The sequence below is a fragment of the Chamaea fasciata genome, unplaced genomic scaffold (genome assembly GCF_029207755.1).
Source record: "Chamaea fasciata isolate MVZ Bird 193981 ecotype frontalis unplaced genomic scaffold, bChaFas1.0.hap1 SCAF_16, whole genome shotgun sequence".
Lineage (NCBI taxonomy): Eukaryota > Metazoa > Chordata > Aves > Passeriformes > Sylviidae > Chamaea > Chamaea fasciata.
The window spans coordinates 8,430,387-8,445,313 of NW_027094101.1; the positions used below are offsets into that span (position 1 = coordinate 8,430,387).

Consider the following 14,927-nt stretch of genomic DNA (forward strand, 5'->3'; position numbering starts at 1 on the left):
AACTGGATCAGAATAGTTTTAAAATAAAGATTACTAGGTCAGTCAACAAGAAATTAATACAAAGATAGGAGGAAAAGACCTGTATTAAATTCTCTACATTAGATCTAGGCTAAGGATGCAGGAATTTTGTGGATCAGTTGCTGATTTCCCCCACAACACGAACACACTGAAAATAAACACAAAACCAGTCTCTGTTCATTTTACAAAAATAGCTCTTATGAGATTTAATGCCTGTCTCCATTTTACAGATGTTCCAGACAAAAATCAACCTCCATATTTTATCTATAAGAACAGAACTTGTGACAAGCTGGAACATCCTCTCTGAGCTTGAGTGAGTGTAGAAGGTCACCTGGGTAAAACCTGCCTTTAGCTTGTTCAAAACATCTGTGGTAACGTCAAGTGTTCCCAATAATGATCCAGAAAAACAACAACAAAAAAAGACATAAACCCCAGACTTCACAACAGAAACAGTGATTCCTTACAGTACAGATAAGGAATATCTGGTTAGGTAATTAAAAAATGCACCAAAGTTTTCATGAACTATTAAGCAAAAATGGCTACTATAGAGTTATATAAGGGAGCACCTACAGGTTGAATCTCTTCTGCCTAACTTAATTAGGAAGCTAGAAAAGACAGAAGAGAACCTTATCCTGGCGAGGTTATCTTCATTACCTGGAAGTTCTGCAACCACAGGCAAAACAAGGCGAGTATTTTCCCCTCTGAGAGGCAAGCAAGCTGCATTTTGAGATTTCCTATTTTACAATTTGGCCTCCCAGACAAGATTTCCAAAGCAAATGCTAAAACCGTCTCAAGTTAAGATATAAATAAATAAAGAGGAGTGACAGGACTCCCATGGGATATCCTGACTTATGCTACAGCAGAAAATAGTCTCTTAAATCTGAGCACGAAGTGGTTTGAAATAATTTACATGTGATCCATACCCTGTGACGTGCCTCTTATTTTTGGTTCTTGTTCTCTCAGGCATTTAGGGAGATTTATGTGGGATTTCAGTGAGATTAACCATATGCACTCCCAGGAGTTCTGGATGTTGTCACAGGCCTGCCAAGGAATCTAAAGGTGAGGCCTGCTGCCACACCATGATGTTTAATGAGGACAGGATGGGATTTTAATTAATTTATCTGATTCTTTGAGCGTTGCTGTGTTTTAGTCTTGAGTGTGCACGTCTAGATTGAGAGCTGAGTTCCAGGAGAGACAGCAGCACTGTGGATTAGCACTTATTAGTCCAGTCTCACAGCAAGTAGAAAAGACTCAAGTCACTCTTCAAGTTGGTTTGAGGACCAGGAGAATAGTGATGAAGGCTCACTATCCACCTAAAGCACACGCTGCAGGCTCAGCAGAGGTAACCAGGGTTCCCTGCCCTTCTCTGAAGGCAGCAGGGGAGGTTGGGCACCCTTTAATTCCGGGACTCTGAGGACGTCGGGCTGCGAACCGTCGACATCAGGTGGGACTTGTAGGTCTTGCTGAGGCCGGTCATCCAGAACTTGAGAAGTTTGACATTGTCCTCCTCTGCAGCTCCCAGAATGCTCAGCAGTTTTTGGGTATCCTCCTTGGGTCTGCTGTCCACTTTAGTGAATTTAAAGAGGACTTTCACTTTACTGCAGGGACAAGAGATTGCTGTCATTACCAAATGGACTCACACAGCATCAAACAGGGAACAAGGAGGAACTAGAGCTTCTCTTGGCACCTACTGCAACTGAATCTTAATAAAAGCTTCAACCAGTCTTTTACTGAAAGTATTCTCATGCTTTGATGAAGGAGAGTGATTAGTTAGGGAGGTAACTCATTTTCAGTAATAATGGGCATATTTCTAGTTTGTTTTTTTCCTTTCTAGCAGAAAGTAGAACAATTAATTGTGACAGCTTGGGAGACACATCCAGTGCCCATCTGCCTTCAGGTAAATTCACAAAGTCATGATGTCCCACGAATTATTTCACATGACTGACTGGTCTTCCTTTACAGCTACCTGCACCTCTGAAATGCAGTGCCTGAAGGCAGAACCCGGGCATGTGTTTGGGTGTTACTTGTGCTGGGGTATGGCCACACTGACAGGCAGAGAGGGATTTGCATATTTAATCCTCCTAACCAAGGTGAGGCAGACAGGTGTTGTCATGCAGGTAACCCACAGATGTGTGAACTGAAGCATTAAGGTTAAGAACTGCTGAAAGCCAAAAAGAGAGTTAGGACTAGAGTAGAAAATTCTTAACTCCTGACTTAATTTGTTCCTGTAAATCCAACTACTGCTGAACTGCAGCTGGAGTCACCTGACTAAAGTGTGTCCTGCACTCTGCTGTCACTGTTCCAGGAGCAGCACCAAAGCTGCTCCTCTGAGAGCAAGGCAGGTGTACTTACTTCATCCACTCCTCCTTCAGGCAAACAAGGCACTGATCCACAACATCCACAGAGAGGTTCTGGTTGGTCAGGGCAGCTTCAATCTTGTTTAGGATTGTTGGGCCAACTGCAGGAGCAGAAAAAGGGGGAAAGGGTGAGAAAGAGGATACACAAGCTAAAGGTTACTGCTCACACCTTTACTGCTAATAATCGTTAAATATATCCCCCAGTGGTCTGCTGGGATTTCATTTCCATGGACGAAGAGCTGAAGATCATCCCATCAGAAAAACATCTGATCCAAGAAGCAACATGGAATTTAGTGAAGGAGCCTCGGACATCCAGACAGGATCAGGGGCCTTTGACTTTTCTTCAGACCCACTTTTAAACTCCTGCTTAGCTTTTGTTGTGCCCTTATCAAAAGATCATTAAAAACACAAGGTTTTGAAAAACCTTCATGTTTCCTTATACAATATACAAACACATATAAAAATATAAACCCGCAACTTATACTTGATTTAATGTTCCTCTTGTTAAGGGCAGTTCCAGGATACTTAGTCAAAAAATAACAACCAACCCAAGGCATTCCTGGACCAGTTTTAGGAAGTCCCTAGGAGACTTTTTTCCCAGCAGTCCATGGCCTAGTAAGTTTGATGCTGTGGTGGAGAAAAGACCTTCCTGTGACTATTTTTGTCCAGATGTTTCTAGACATGCATCTGACTGGATGGAAAATAAACTGGTGTATTTATACATGTGGGATCAACAACAGGAAGAGCACTATGGAGAGAGCAAGTCTCTGCTTTGCATCTCTGTCTTCAGGGACAGAGAGGAAGGATGAGCCATCTGCCATGTCTTTTGAGAAATTCAGTGAGGCCAATTCATCTAAATTAAGACTTCCCAGAAAAGACAAGACTGATAGACCTGACTCAGATCACTTCTAGGAGCAAGTGTTCAACTGCTGGAAGGAAGTAGGTAAAATTCAATAGAAACATCTGGGTATTTCTCTATCAGTCATATTTGGCTACCAAGAGGAACATGGAAAATTAGTGATGTCATGGTCCTTACAAGTTGGTCTTACTCAAAATAAACACACAAGTATTTCAGGATTGAAAGTGTTCACTGTGGGTTACGGAATTTCCCTACAGTTTTTCTTATACCTATACTACAGAATCCATTTCTCATTTATAAAAAATAATAGGCAAAATGCTGATCTGGTAGAGCAAATCTTTTATAATTGAACAATCTGCAGTGAACTTCACCTCGAACAGCTAAACCCCAGCTGAATATTGACCTGGCTTCTACTCAAACCTCCTTAAGGGCCAGTACATGAAAATCAGCTAAAGATCAAGATGCTCTTTCAATCTCAGGGACAGAGGTTCTTTCTGCTCCCAAATCACCCACCTCGATCTGCTGCAACGGGGCTCCCACTGGTGACAACAAACTCGTACTTGTTGAGGGACTGCTCATCATCAAACAGGGTTGGGTAGAGGCTGGAGCGGGTGGCAGCACGGACCTCCACAAGGACCGCAAACTCTGGAGCAACAAGAGCCCAAAAGAGCATGAGCTGTGCTAGCCCAGATTCCAAAACACAGCTACAGACCCTGCTATGGTCAGTGCCTAGAGAAGGTGTCACATCTTCCAGTCACCGACCAGGCAAAGACATGGGGAAAACAAAATGAAGTAGTTCGGGCTTTATTTCATGCAGTCAGTACTTATTAAAAAAAAAAAAAATCTAATGTCTTTGAACATGAGATAACAGGGAGGGGAGAGGGCTCTGCAGCAGGTTCTTACCAGATGCCAGGATGTGAGGGGGGATCTGGACGTGTGGGCTGAGGCCCAGGAAGTTGCAGCGATAGGCCTCCTCGTACTGGTCACTGTAGGGGATGATCTGCACGCACCCCACGGGCAGCATCGTCTGCAGGGGGAGGAAACCAGCCCAGAGAAATGCTGGAATTAAACAACGAAGTACAGTTCTCTCCCTGACTTCCAGGGCTAACCAAGACCTGGAGCACTGCTTAGGCAGATGCTCCTGATTTGGGGGACCAAAGCTTACTCAGCTTGAGAGCCCCTGCAGTCCTGCTGAGGACAAGCAAGATATCCCCTTTGGATATCTGAGGGGATTTTGTTTTGTGCATGTTTTGGGAGTATTTTTGGTTGCTGTTTTTTTCAAAACCACATAATTTAGAACACGCTCTTCACAAGATTACATGTCAGGAGTAGATCATTACAAGGGCTGGAGTAGTAGGGAAATACATGTAAAAATATGCACCAAGAAACAAAGGAAAAGGTTTCTACCCGTAAGACATCAAAGGCAGACTGGACAAGATCCATATCTCGAGCTTTCCAGATGACCTGGTTCCCCATCAGAACATGCCAAGCCAGCATTCGGAATGCTGATGCCCCAAGAACCTGGAAAAAAAGACCCCAAACCATTCTGCATTGGTTATGAAAATGAGTGAAATGTCTAGTTTGCCCTGTTAAAAACATGAGTGACAGGTAGGAAAATGGTGAGACCTGAACAGCAGGAATGGACGTGGAAATTTAACACATGAACCTTGGGCTCATGAACCTTCCCCCTCAGCCAGGTCACTGGGAGCACAGGAGAAAAGCAAGATCTGTACAGAATAATTTATTCTATTTGTAATTTTTTCCCCTCTGAATTTTTTTTTAAAGGAAATATTACTTGGCTTTGAAGATGCCGCACAATCTCTGTATTAAATTACTGTCACTGTTTTGCGGAAGAAGAGAAGTGCAGAATTTGAGAGAAATCATCTGACCCCAACCCACATGACTGATGATCATCAGAGGCCCACGTGAGGAAGGGAGTGTGCCCAGAGATGCAGTTCACATCATGCTCCTGGCTGGGCAGGCACTGTGCTGAACACAGCACCAGGGAATGTGCAGACTGCGGGAAATAAATGTATCTTTTTTAAAAAAACCCAACCATTATCAGGAGAAAAGAGCTTGTGAATCTGCAGCCTTCCTTACCTGTCTCATGTGCCTGAGAGAGCGAAAGACAGACAACCTTCTGTGAGCTACGTTCCAGCTGTTGCAATCTGGCATCAGAGATGGTTCAGGGGAGCTTTTGGACAGCTCTTGCCCTTCCACAACATCTGGCTGGGAAGAAGGCTTCTCTTCTTCCTCAGAACCGTCCCAGCCTTCCGACTCTTCTTTCAGATCTAAGAAAAAAAGAAAAGAAAAAAAAAAAAGCAGATTGGTCATAAAAACTGCTGCTCTCTAGGAATGGAAACTGGAAAGTGCTCACATGCTGCAGCCATGTGATTTTGGGTGTATGTGGGAAGAGAGAGATCAGAACACAGTAACTGAAAGTACTGGCAGCAGCAGAGACACACCTAAGTGTTAATTCAGATAAAAAATAACTACTGAAGGGTGAAGAAACAATTTTCATCTTTCAGAACAGAAAGTCACATTTTTTGATCAGCGATGTTCTCTATTCTTATTTTAAAGGTTATGGACAAAGCTTTGCAGATTCTAGTCTACATGGTTAATAAAATAATTCAACACAGGAAAAAAAAAGAATTGATCCTTTACTTTTAGAAAGTTTGTAGAAAAAGAATCAAGAAATCTGTATGTTGTGACTGCAAATCCTTCTGGCTGTAGAGATTCACTGGGAAAGCCAGTCCAGCCACAGAGAACAATAATCTTGATGATGCAACAGTGCTACTCAAACAAACACCACGTGCAGAGAGCCTTTGAGGTGCCTGGATTTCACATTCCTGTCAGAGCCATCTCCAGATGGGAGAGTGCATCTCTGCTGCAGAGACTACCAGAAAGGTAAAGCTGTGCTTGAGATGCTGATCAAAGGACTCAGTGTTTCATTATCTAAAGCATTCTCAGAGGGTCTCTGCAGCTCTGGAAACCTCTGTCTCACCTGCAAGTTTTTCCATCTGAACAAGGGTGTCTTCTGTGGGAGCTCCCTCCAGAAGCTTCTCTGTAAGCCGGCTACCACAAGCCTTCAGAAGCCTGGAGACATTGAAAGGAAGAGAAGCAGAGTCATCTAGCTTGCCAGGTGCAAAAAATCCAGTAAGAAACTTGATGTCACGATGTCAAACAAAACATCCAACCACTAACTGCTTTATGCTACCTTCCAGCACATCCCTGTGCTTTCCTCAGCGTGGGACTATCAGCCCACCTTACAATCCCTGCCACGCTAAGTCACCCAGACCCCAGCATTCTGCATTTTCATTGTGCAGCATGCTTATCTCCCACCCAAATCTCATGCCAGTGTTGCAGCTCTCCCTGTGGCATCTTTCCAGGGAAGTTTAATAAGCCAGTCAGGCACTGGAGCAACTGGACTCTCTCAGAGCCCAATGGCTGCACGTCCCATGCAGCTGATCCCAGCACAGGGGCACTCTCAGGTGAACCACCACAGTCTGTCACGTGTGAATTCGAGGTGCAACACACTGGGGGTAAGAGCATCTTTTATTCCTTCCTTTGACACTTCCACACTGCAAAACCTTTCCATCTGCATAGCCATGGCTTCTATTAGCTGCCACCTTAGTTTTACTTCACAGCAAAAAGACTTTTTTTTTTGTCCTAAAGACATCAGTGTTGGCTCCTTCCAATTCAGACGCTACTTAGCAAAGTTTAAGTATTACCTCAAAAAAAAAAAAAAAAAAGCCAAACAAATCACATTCCCATTCTTTCAGGATATGGCAATAAAGCTGAGAAGCTGAGCAGTGTCATTACCAAGCAAAGGAGGTGTGCAGGCAGGCCCAGAGGTTCTCGTCGTTGGTCAGGGACGTCAGGGAGCGGGCGGCGTTCCCGTTGCGCTGGTGCAGGAAGGGGGTGAAGGCCGTGTTCATGCGCTGGGCACGCTGGGGACACCCAAACTGCTCTGCCTCAAACACCTGCACAGACAGCAAGGCCACTGTCACAGGCTCAAAGAGATTCAGTCATTGTCCTTCCCAGATTTACTTATTTACATTTGTAACAAAGCTGCTGTCTACGAGGCCTGTGAAAAACACAGAGTGTTTCCAATCACAGAAACACCCTGTTCCTTCCCTCCCACATCCCCAGAGACCGAAACCTGGAATGGTTTGGGTTGGAAAAATCAACTTGTTCCAACCCCTCTGCCACCTTCCATGAGACCAGGATGCTCCAAGCCCTGTCCAACCTGGCTGTGAACACTTCCAGGGATGGCAATATACACTATCCTCCTGGGCCTTGTGTCAATGTTAATGACCACCCTGGCATGAGCTGGATCAGCTTCTTGACTCAGTTTTCAATCAGGGATCATGACTGAGACACTGACACTGAGTCACAGGGACTCTGTGCACTGACCCACCTTCAGTGCTTTGCCCTGCAGCTCATCAATGATGCCTCTGATTTTTCCCAACAAGAAAGGCCAGGAGTTGATGAGGTAAATCCGGTCCATCATGATGGTGATGATGCTGTACCAGCGCTGGAAACCTCGGGCCAGGCTGTCTTTGATGAAGAAGGTGTGGCTGAACACAAAACCATGCTGCTCATCTCCAAAAAAGATAGGGCCTTCACGTCCTGGGCAGACCTGAAGGGAAGGGACACACACCAAAGTCATTAAACACATCACAGAGTAACCAACTAAACAGCTTTCTGTACTTTTAACACCCACTTGGTGAATAAATGAAGCCTCTTTACCCTACTATCCCAAAAGTGTGGTCAAACAGCCCTCCAGGGGTATCCTACAAACACTCCAAATCCTTCCATTTAACTGTATTTTAAGAATTCAGCTCCATTCAACTACAATACTGAGAATGCAGAAGGAATTTTGCTGATCCTGACACACAAACACTCATTAATCTGTAAGGTTTTTCCTTCATGTCTGTTAAAGGATGAGTATTAATGGTCTACAGAGGGCACTCAATGCCACATTCAGAGGTTTTCACAAAAACCAGATTATCTTACAATGACAAATAACAAACACAAGGAACAAAACCAAGAAGAGGATATTTTTAGCCTCACAAGGTGAGAGGAAGGAACCCCTGAGGTCATCGAAGATCAAGCTTAAAAAACATCACCACTCCTGGAAAAAAACAGACTTCTGTGCCTGTCTTTCCACCTGGTTCCCTCCACGTTTCAGCCTGAACAGAGCAGCCAGGATCAGCAGTGGAATATCCTGGATTTGAAGTGATAGAGGAGCCATAACCAGCGTTTCCCTGTCCCCCAAGGCAGGTACCTCACAGCTGAGGCTGCGCACGCAGGCCTGGCGCACAATGCTGAACAGCTGGGGGTGGTTTGGGTGCTGGTGGCTGACGTACTTGATGGAGGTTTCTTTGTCGTGGCTGACGTACCCCGGGTGTCCTCCTGCAAGAGAGCGGCAGCCCTGAAGGCAGAAAAGCAAATCCAGCCATAAATGAGCGTGCATTTATCTCAGGTTTCCAAAGAGCTCTGGCTGTTCACTCCAAAGCACCATAAAATGTTTGCACACACACAGACAGGAACACAAGACTCAGAAGGCAAGGAAGGTGAGTCAGGGTCAGGATTTGAACCCCGCTCCTCACACAAATCTCTGACATACTTCCGCTGCTCTTGTGCTCATTTTCCACTATTTAATTTCACTGTGAACTTGGTGCTGGCTCTACAGCTGGTAAAGTTCAGTTACAGCAGCTGTGAAACCAACTGGCCAAACAAAACTGAAGAGAAAGTAAATAATAAATATGTCAGAGGAAGTACTGATAGAAGACAAGTATGAGGATCGTAGAATCATGGAATGGTTTGGGTTGGAAGGGACCTTAAAGATCACCTCATTCCAACCCGTGCTATGGGCAGAGACATTTTCCACTATCCCAGGTTACTCCAAGCCCTGTCCAACCTGGCCCTGGACACTTCCAAGGATCCACAGCCAGCCACAGCTTCTCTGGGTAACCTGTGCCAGGGCCTCACCACTCTGACAGGGAAAAATTTCTTTAGAATATCTAACCTAAATTTCACCTCTTTCAGTTTCAACACACTACTCCTGGTCCTATCACTGATGAAGAGTCCCTCTCTGGATTCCCTGCGGGCCCCTTCAGACACTGGAAGGTTGCTGTGAGGTCTCCATACAAACTTCTGTTCTCCAGGCTGAACAGCCCTGAACAACTGAGAATATATATTTTTCCAATTGTTTTAATTGTTTTTGCCTTTTTTTTTTTGTTGTTTCCTAACCAATACTGCTCCTAAAATTACTAAAAATAAATGATCTGACCTAATCTAACAAAGTAAATGCTCTCTGAGGAGGAGGAAAGCATTTCTGAGCCACAAGAGAATCACAGGTCACAGAGCTTAAAGAGACCTCAAGGTCCTGTCAAGGTGTATGTATTCAACAGCAGCTCCTTCATCCTATTGTCCTGGATCATTAGGATTAGAGTTAGGGCTAGCTTGCAGTTCATGAGCACTTGGAGATCTTCTGGCACTGACACATGCAAAGCAAGTGCTGCTCACGTTTTTATTTGTCTCTAAACAATTCAGAAAATTGTTTTCTAAACTCTGCACCAGAGAATCCCAGAGCCCTTTAGCCCAAGGCAGGGACACCGATGCCCACAGAGAGATTTTCACACTTGCCTCACACATGTCTGATTTCTTTGGCCCCGGGCTGCTGGAGTCGGCGCTGGCCCCTTCGGCCGGGCTGTGCGAGCGGATCCGGCTGCTCATCTGGATCCCGCCTTCCTCCTCCTCCGCCTGCTCATTCTGCCCGGAGATGTCGCCGCTGCCGGCGCCCTGCGGGAGCGGCGAGTGCAGGACCTCGGTGCAGAACAGGGTGCGGGGGCCGTGGAGCTCACAGAAATGGCACAGGGCCACGATGGCGTTCATAGTGAGGGCTCAGCACACCCGCCAGGCCTCCTGCAGCCGGGGACAGAGCACACGGTCAGCACACGGGGTATCACAGCATCTCTCAGGCCTCACTGCTGCCTGCCCTGCCCTGCATCCCACCGGGAGCAGCTGGCCTTAAGCTCAGCCTGAGCCCTTCAAGACCATCGAGTCCAACCTGTGAGAGATCCCCACCTTGTCACCCAGACCAGAGCACTGAGTGCCATGCCCAGCCTTTCCTTAAACATCTCCAGGGACGGTGACTCCAACACCTCCCTGGGCATTCCACGGATCCAGGACCAACCTTCTGTTTGCTGATGGGATGGCCTTGAACAACCCAACCTGCCATGCCCAGATCCTGGACGCCGAGCCAGGACACTTCAGGCCCCATGGGGGTGTATAGGGCTGGACCAATCCCTCATGCCCGGATACCTCCAGGCTTACAGGGAATCCCAGAATGGTCTGGGTTGAGGGGAGCTCGAAAATCATCCAGCACAACCTCCTGCCACGGGCACAGACACGTTCCACCAGACCAGGTTGCTCCAAGTCCCATCAACCTGGGGCTGGTCCCTTCCAGGCATGGGGCAGCCACAGCTTCTCTCAGCAACCTGTGCCAGGGCCTCACCACCCTCACAGGGCAAATTTCTTCCCAATATCCCATCTAACCCTGCTGTCAGTTTGAAACTGTCAGTCTAGACCCCCGTAAAGAGTCTTGTCCCATCTTCCTGTAAGTTCCATTTAGGTACTGGAAGGCCACAATTAGGTCACACTGAAGCCTCTCCCTTTCTAGATTGAACAATCCCATTTTTTCCAGCCTTTCCTCAAAGGACAGGTGCTCCCCCCCTCTGATCAACTTGGTGGTCTCCTCTGGATCAAGGCCGAGGTCGCACAGACCAGACCCCAGTGCCCGGAGCCTCAGGCCGGAACGGGCCGGCCCTGCTGAGCGCCCACGGACCTGAACGCCTCAAGCCCCGCCGGACCCGGGCCGGCCTGTCCCGCCGGGCCCAGTGTCCGGTTCCCCGTGCTCGGTCACGCCCGGCCCAGCCCCGGTTCCCCGTGCCCGGAGCCCCCCGCTCACCGCGGCCGCCCCGGCCCGTCCCGTGTCCGCGGGCGCCTGACACCGACTGACCCACCGCCCGTACCAACCCCACCGCCAGCTGGGGGGGGGACAGGGGCAGACAGCTCCCCACCCGCGCGCCCGCCGCCGCCGCGGAGAAGCGAGAAGATGGAGAACAAAGTAGGAGAGAGAGAGACGAGAAGCTCGTTCGTACCGCGGGGCTCAGCTGGCCGTCCCGCCGCTCTCCCGGGGAGCAGCCACCCCCCGGCTGCCTCAGTGGCTCGGCCCAGGGCCGCCCTGTCCACAGGGGCCGGGCGGAGCCATTACCTCAAGGAAGGGGGGAGCATGAGGAGGTCTGGAAGGCGCCTCCTTCCCTCCTGCGCTACACCTGCCCCGCTGTCACAGCGCAGAGCGGGAAGAGTAGTGACCGATCACCAGGAACACGAAAAGGGACCAGCGGCAGCCAGCGACTCGCGGGTGCCACAGCGGAAGCGGGCCGCGCTCTCCCCGCGGGGTGGTACGGGCCGCGCCGTGGGTCACGTGACCCGCGGGCAACGGGAGGGGACCCGGGGCGGCCGCGGGCGGAGCCCCCCGGGAGCCGCGACCGGGACCGGGACCGGAGAGTGTGCCGCGGTAACGAGCTTCGCCATCGGCTGCCGCAGAGCCTGTTCCCGGTGCTTTCCCTCGCCTCAGGGCGGGGCCGTGTTCTCCGCAGACTCGGCGCGATTTCTCCATTGGAGGCTCAGCACCCACCGTCTGTCTTAATTCCTTAAAGTGCTTAGAATGTAAGGTTATGGCAGATGAAGGTTTCGAAGTATTGTCGTTTCCCGATTTATAAAGCAGCTCTATACACAGGTGCAGCCCGGGAAGGGCAGGGGAGCAAACGCCCAAGTTAAACTTGTTTAGGCTCTTCATTTCCATTAAACTACTCCTGTTTCTTTTAAGTATTAAAGGATTGTTTACCTCTAGGAATCTGTGACGGAAAGCTGAACCAAATTCCATGTGAACTATTAGGCTTCAAAATAATAAAGTACTAGATTCCTCCCTGCCCCTTGGAGTTGCCCCTGAGTTTTAAATAGCTGCATCTGAACAAAATTAGTAAATTCTCAAGAAGATAACAGTATTGAATATTCAACTGAGTAAAACTTGTACTTTAATCCCAAGAAAGAACAGCTATTGCTGATACCACTACAAGACACACCTCTGGATCCAAGCAGCCATACATGGACTAATAATTACACTTCTGATTTAAACAATAGCCAGATGGTCAGCAAGATGGATTATTACAGAAACACAGAGCTCAGACACAAATCCCAGAATGGTTTGGGTTGGAAGGACCTTATGGACCTTCCCTTTCCAACCCTCTGCCGTGGGCAGGGACATCTTCAGTAGACCAGGTTGCTCAGATGATCAGCGTTCCATCCAAAATCCCCAAGCCCATCTCAGACAAGGACCTGCAGCAGCACTTCTCGGGAAAGACACTAAAGAAATATTATTCCTACTCAGATTTGCTCAGAAGAGCTCTGAGAAGCCACCAGCAGGGCTTGAACACCTCTGGAGCAGAGGGCACTGCCACACACAGCAAACAACCAGCAGCCCCCCCAGTCAGCCAAAACCTTCTCCTGAAGAGCAACCAGAACAAGGGATCCCCCCCAAAAAACCTAAGGAACCCCAAACACAAAAGACCTGCAATCTCATTTAAGACAAACTAAGAACAACTCATTTGTTATCTTTATTTTCCGATAGTACATTTAAACAGCTTCTCAGGACTCACCTCCCGGGCCAGCGTGGCCACACGGAGAGCATTTCCTAAGTTATACAGATCGCCTATGACAACACAAACACGGGGCTGTGGCTGTGCTGTGGGACGCACAGGGAAGTTGAGGAGAAGGAGGCAGCTGGAGTTACACCATGGAGTGATGGCTCAGCAGAGGCCACACACTGGGGCTCCTCAGTGGCACAAAAACAGGAGTGGGGGTTGAACACAGCTTCCAACCATTCCTTCTCAGAAACGTTTCAAAATCTCACAGTGACTGGCCTAGAGACCCCTCCTGTGGCTGCGAACTGCAGCTGCACATCTAACGCTGCCTTCAGAAGTGCATTTTGTGTCTTTGCTAATTAAAATGCATCAAAATCGGGAGTCAGATATCAAAGCATGCACTCAGCATTCCCTGGACACATCTTGTGACTGTGTACGATGGGAAGAAACAGCCACGGGACCTCTGAGAGTCCAAGCTGGGAGCAGCACAGCACGCAGTGTTCCTAGATTTGAGCAAAAGTCCTTTTGCAGTAAATACAAATTAAAACCAGAAAGGCCAAGTGTTCTCGAAGCCTCCCAGCTGACCACAGCCCAGGCAATTAGTTCCAAGACTTGGAAGGAGCGGCTTCATTAAAAATCTGACTTAATTTCAGCGCTATCTCAAGACATGCAGATGCCAGACCGTGTGTGTTTATCAAACTAGGACTTAAAAGCCCTTCCCTGGAGCACTTTTGGTGAATGCTTTATCTACCGATTCTACAGGTGGGACCTGACTTTGAATTTCTAACAGAATTCAGACATTAACAGCACAACTATGCACACCAGAAAAGGAACCTCAGCAGTTTTCTAACTTTAAAAGCATTTGCCCTCTTAAAAGATCAGATATATAATGGAATATATCGTTTGAAACTATTACACAGCTATTTTTGTCATCCTTTTGATGTGAGCATGGGTTTATCTACTTTAGGCAGGAAAAAAAGTGAACAATCTGGAGCTATTTGCAGCTGCTTCTAATTCCACAGCTGGAAACCATCCTGCACCTCTCAGCAGGTAAATCCATGCTCACTAATAGGAACTAGTAGTGTAAAAATGGACATTCCTGGGTTTTTTCCAACTCCATGACAGCATCCTGAATACATTCTCCCCTGGCAAGGGAGCCACGGTAAGGAGAGTTGAGCCAGGCACATTTCTGGATGGGTGGGGTTTGGGGTTAGTCGTTTGCAGTCCCTTCTGTGAGTGCCACATGTGGTAGTAACAACCACCTTTTGGGCTCAAGCCACAGCATCACTTATTACTCATTTAACACTTCCATGGGACCAGAGGGGGAAATGCTGTATGTTCAGCATTCAAATCACTGCAGGATTAATTAGAATAAAAACCTTCAAAATCACTGATCTCTTCTAGTTACAAGACTCCTAAGGCGAGTTATGCAAAACCCCAAGATTTTGCTTAAAGATGAGATATAAAAGTTGTCCCCAATGGAATTCTGTCAGGAAGTGATGAGCTGCTCACATTATAGACCTCCACCATGTTCAATACTAAACTGCTATTTTATACTTTCAGAAACATCCTTCACCACCAACCACAACCTGGGACCCTGCTCCTAACCAGAAAGCAACACCCTGCTGTTGCAGAGGCTCTGCTAGACTTGTGACACTGGTTTTAAATGAAAACCCCAACACTTCTGTATCAGCACTGGAAGCACAAATGGAGTATTTTCAACCACAGGTGACCTCAATACATACAAACTTCACACACAAGAGCCAGGAATGCTCAGCTCCCACCTGGAAACAAGCTGGCAGGGTAGTAGGAGCTCCTGGTCAGGTGTTTCAGTGGGAAGCAGTGGCTGCTGAGCTTTGAGTTTTCTGACTTGATGACAGGTTTATTTCTGTCTGCACGAAGGTGTTTGAACAGTGAGAATCTTCAGATACATGAGAACGACAGAAAATTAAACAGCCTGTTGATTTAAGGGGTGAA

The 14,927-nt window shown here is 47.5% G+C and overlaps 1 protein-coding gene across 2 annotated transcripts; it reads right to left on the minus strand.

Annotated features, from left to right (window-relative positions):
• Positions 1-194: 194 nt before the first annotated feature.
• FLCN (folliculin) lies at positions 195-11,480 on the minus strand. 2 transcript variants are annotated; one of them, XM_066198104.1, is made up of 12 exons: positions 11,406-11,480; positions 9,889-10,167; positions 8,525-8,671; positions 7,655-7,876; positions 7,057-7,217; positions 6,239-6,330; positions 5,335-5,525; positions 4,642-4,755; positions 4,138-4,261; positions 3,748-3,879; positions 2,371-2,476; positions 195-1,616 (listed from the first exon to the last, which is right to left on the minus strand). In XM_066198104.1, the coding sequence occupies exons 2-12, from the start codon at positions 10,135-10,137 to the stop codon at positions 1,415-1,417; spliced, it is 1,740 nt and encodes a 579-aa protein (XP_066054201.1). In that variant the 5' UTR covers positions 10,138-10,167; positions 11,406-11,480; the 3' UTR covers positions 195-1,414. The 2 variants fall into 2 exon arrangements, with proteins under 2 accessions (XP_066054201.1, XP_066054200.1); XM_066198103.1 differs by lacking the exon at positions 11,406-11,480 and adding an exon at positions 11,213-11,267.
• Between the last annotated feature and the right edge of the window lie 3,447 nt (positions 11,481-14,927).